This window comes from Triticum urartu, chromosome 5A (genome assembly GCF_056163025.1).
Source record: "Triticum urartu cultivar PI428250 chromosome 5A, HENAU_Tu73, whole genome shotgun sequence".
Taxonomy (NCBI): domain Eukaryota; kingdom Viridiplantae; phylum Streptophyta; class Magnoliopsida; order Poales; family Poaceae; genus Triticum; species Triticum urartu.
Genome location: NC_141877.1, coordinates 550,929,753 through 550,933,071, shown reverse-complemented (window position 1 = coordinate 550,933,071; position 3,319 = coordinate 550,929,753). Strand labels below are relative to the sequence as shown.

The 3,319-nt window shown below is 54.7% G+C and overlaps 1 protein-coding gene across 1 annotated transcript; it reads right to left on the bottom strand.

Moving 5' to 3' along the window:
- Positions 1-300: 300 nt before the first annotated feature.
- LOC125510478 (arogenate dehydratase/prephenate dehydratase 6, chloroplastic) lies at positions 301-1,802 on the bottom strand. Its single transcript, XM_048675671.2, has one exon. The coding sequence runs from the start codon at positions 1,641-1,643 to the stop codon at positions 375-377; it is 1,269 nt and encodes a 422-aa protein (XP_048531628.1). The 5' UTR covers positions 1,644-1,802; the 3' UTR covers positions 301-374.
- Between the last annotated feature and the right edge of the window lie 1,517 nt (positions 1,803-3,319).

The window sequence follows — 3,319 nt, the reverse complement described above, 5'->3', positions numbered from 1 at the left end:
CACCAACCCAATCATGCTTCTGACCTCCGACATCATGGAGCAAGATGCTGTTCTTCGTTTGTGGTTGGTTTCATTCATTTCACCAACAAGGAATTGCTGCAGATGCAAGAACAATCCAAACGCATGCCACCCATTTCGAGCTGCCCAACTCCAAGACCCTCACTCTGGCATGTTACCAATGATTGATTCATTCATTTTTCTCAACGACTTTATTCACAAAGAATTTGGCCCAATGGGTGGGAGAGCAAAATTAACAGAGGAAAATCGCAGCTAGCAGCAACCAGAGCATCAAAACGGGGATAAATTAACAACGAATCTCTTGCACATTGATTCAATTGACTGTAATGTAGTAACACCGAGCTAGCTATCATCATCTAGCCGCGCTGCTGTTGATCGGAGGAGGAGGACGACGGCGACGGCGCGGCGTCCCATGGCGTCATGTCCATGGGGTAGCTGCCGAGCACCCTGAGGAAGGACGTGAACTCCTGGATCTCGGCGAGCGCGTTCTGGGCGCGCACGTCGGCCATGGACGCCTGGAAGTCGATGTAGAACATGTACTCGAAGTGCTTGGCGGTGCCGACGTTGGCGTCGTCCACCAGCCGGATGGGCCGGTGCCGGTGCGGCCGGCTCTCGATCTTGGTCAGGCTGATGTCCCGGAACGCGAACGCCGACAGCACCTTGAACAGCACCGAGGTGCCCTCCCGGTCGTGGGCCAGCACGATGCTCGTCTTGAACGGCCGGTCCGTCCGCGGGATGATGGGCTCCCGCGCCAGCATCACGAACCGGGTCACGTTCCCGGCGTCGTCCTGCACGCCGTCCGCCAGCACCTGGAGGCCGTACAGCTCCGCCGCGCGCGCCGACGCGATGGCCGCCGTGTCGCGGAGCGCGTGCGCCGCGATGTGCTCCGCCGCGCCCGCCGTGTCGTCGAAGGCCTCGCGGGCCACGTTGAGGCCCATGCGGGTCAGCGTGTGCTCGCACTGCGCCAGCGCCTGCGGGTGCGAGATCACCCGCGCCAACAGCTCCCGCCGGACCCCCGGGAGCGCCAGCAGGCAGTGGTGGACGGGGAGCTGCACCTCGCCCACGATGTGGAGCCGGTGCCGGAGGAGCAGGTCGTAGTTGCGGTGGATGCTGCCGCCCAGGGAGTTCTCCACGGGGAGCACCGCGCGGTCGGCGATCCACAGCTCCACCGCCTGGAACGCCACCTCGAACTGGTCGCACGGGATGGCCTCGCACCCCGGGTACGCCTTCCCGGCCGCCGCCTCGCTGTAGGCGCCCGGCACGCCCTGGTACGCCACCCGGAGCTGCGCGCCGTGCAGCGGCGCCGGGGACAGGTCGCTGATGCTGAGCGGGCGCGGCAGGTTCCCCGCGCCCGCGGCCGGCACCAGATCCAGGCCGGAGACGGCGTCCTCGGAGCCGGGGATGGCCGGCGCGGCCAGCTTGTTGTTGTTGTTCTGGCCGTTCACCTTCGGCGCCGGCGGGGAGGGGGTGTCGTTGGTGCTGGAGAGGATGGCGCAGGCCGTCTGCCAGTCGCTGTGGCTGGCCGGGGTCGCGCGCGCCGCCGCGGCGCCGGATCCCCTGCTGCTCCTCCCCGCGAGGCGCATCCGCGGCGCGGCCGTGCTCCGGATGGCCGCGGCGGCCTCCATGGCCGCTACCTACGCTACCTACCGAGCTCGCCTCCGGCCGTCGATCTGCTTTCTCTGGCCGGTGGTGGTGGAGGGTGGGTGGTAGGTGGCGCTCGTGGGTGGGGCAGGCGGTGATGCTGGCCTCCAAGCTGACCGGCTGGCTGGTGTGAGAGAGAAAAAAGGCGCCGTTTTTATGGGGAAGGAGGGGTTGGTGGGGGCTCGCCGTCCGTCGTGGAGGGTGCTCCGACCGTGGTGAAAAAGCACATGCGTTTTTCTTCTTCTTTTTTTCTGGCACGTTTTTCTTCTTCTTTTTGGTAAGAAAATAAATGTCATAAATATCTCTCCTGGATAGCAATGCATTGTCTATACGTATCTAGACCCACATGTGGCTAGATTCAAGGATAAGAAAAGGATGACAACATAGGAAACCATTAATCATAATTCCAAAATACTCCAACACAGGCCTTTTTCTAATTATTATATTTGTCATGTTGTCATTCTACGTCTTTTTTACACTTGCATTTGTCGCGTTGGCATTCTAGCCCTTTGGACAAAGCTGGTATTAGAATCTACTACGGTCAATTGGATCGCAGATCCTTACATACACGCACATAAAAAAACCAGGGTCAGTTTGACTTGAACCCAATTAACAAAATGTTCGGTTACCACTACTCATAGTGGAAGGCGGTATTTTTTTTGTAGCTTTGTTCCTGATTTTCAGGATCTCGTGAATTAAAAAGCCTCTAAATCAAATGGCATCGGGTTCTCAAACGCCGGGTCATCTCATTTGGCCCCAAATTATTTAGACAACTCTAGGGTCTCAATAAGAAATGAAAAGACTTTAATTATAAGGCATATGCAGTAGGATCCCTTGATTTCGTTTGACAACCACATACCACATTAGTTTCATAATGGTAAAGCCGCTTGCGTTAAAGTAGCCTTTAACTTCTCGAGTCAAAAGAAACCGCCGCAGAATGTTGGCCCATCTCATGATTCGTACCAAACGCTCACGCAACTCCATGCCCCAAATAGAAAGAGAGAAAAGGTTATATGGATGATCTCATACTTTTTCCTTTGACAACAACTCGAGGCACTACTAGCTAGGTAGTTGGATACTATGATTTTCTAACAATTTGATAATACTATGATATTAATATCGACGATGAGTATTGGACACCTGCGAGGCCGCGACGTGAAGTAAGAGAGAAACAACGGCGACGACCATTCACTCAACCAGTGTGCAATGTGCAAGAGTGAAGTGCTTGTTAATTTATCGTGTTAGACCTTGTAATTTTCCTCTCGTATTATGTTGTCTCTTAGGTTCATTTTTTTCTTGTGCCCTCTCCTCCTTGAATTAGTTGTCAACACATTTACTGAGAAGAATAGACGAAATAATCATTGTGCTCATGCACATCATTTCAGGTCTTTTGGATGGAAACTAATCAAAAATTGAAGCCAACATCTCCTTGTCTAAGATGCTTATCTGCGAGCACAAACATGAATGGACCATTGTATGATTGGAGTTGAGATCCGTGTTCGACCTTGGCCCAACTAATCATAGGTTTTTTTTCTTGAGGGGTAACCAATCATAGGTGTGTGTCTAGAGAGCACTATGTTCAGCCAGAAAGCCCGGTATTCAGGCCAAAGGCTCGGGCCTCACTTTTAAGCCCATGGCTTAGATGAAAGCCCTCGGGGGG

Excerpts from the sequence above, each read along its gene's own strand:
- LOC125510478 (XM_048675671.2), bottom strand. The coding sequence starts at position 1,643 with ATGGAGGCCGCCGCGGCCATCCGGAGCACGGCCGCGCCGCGGATGCGC.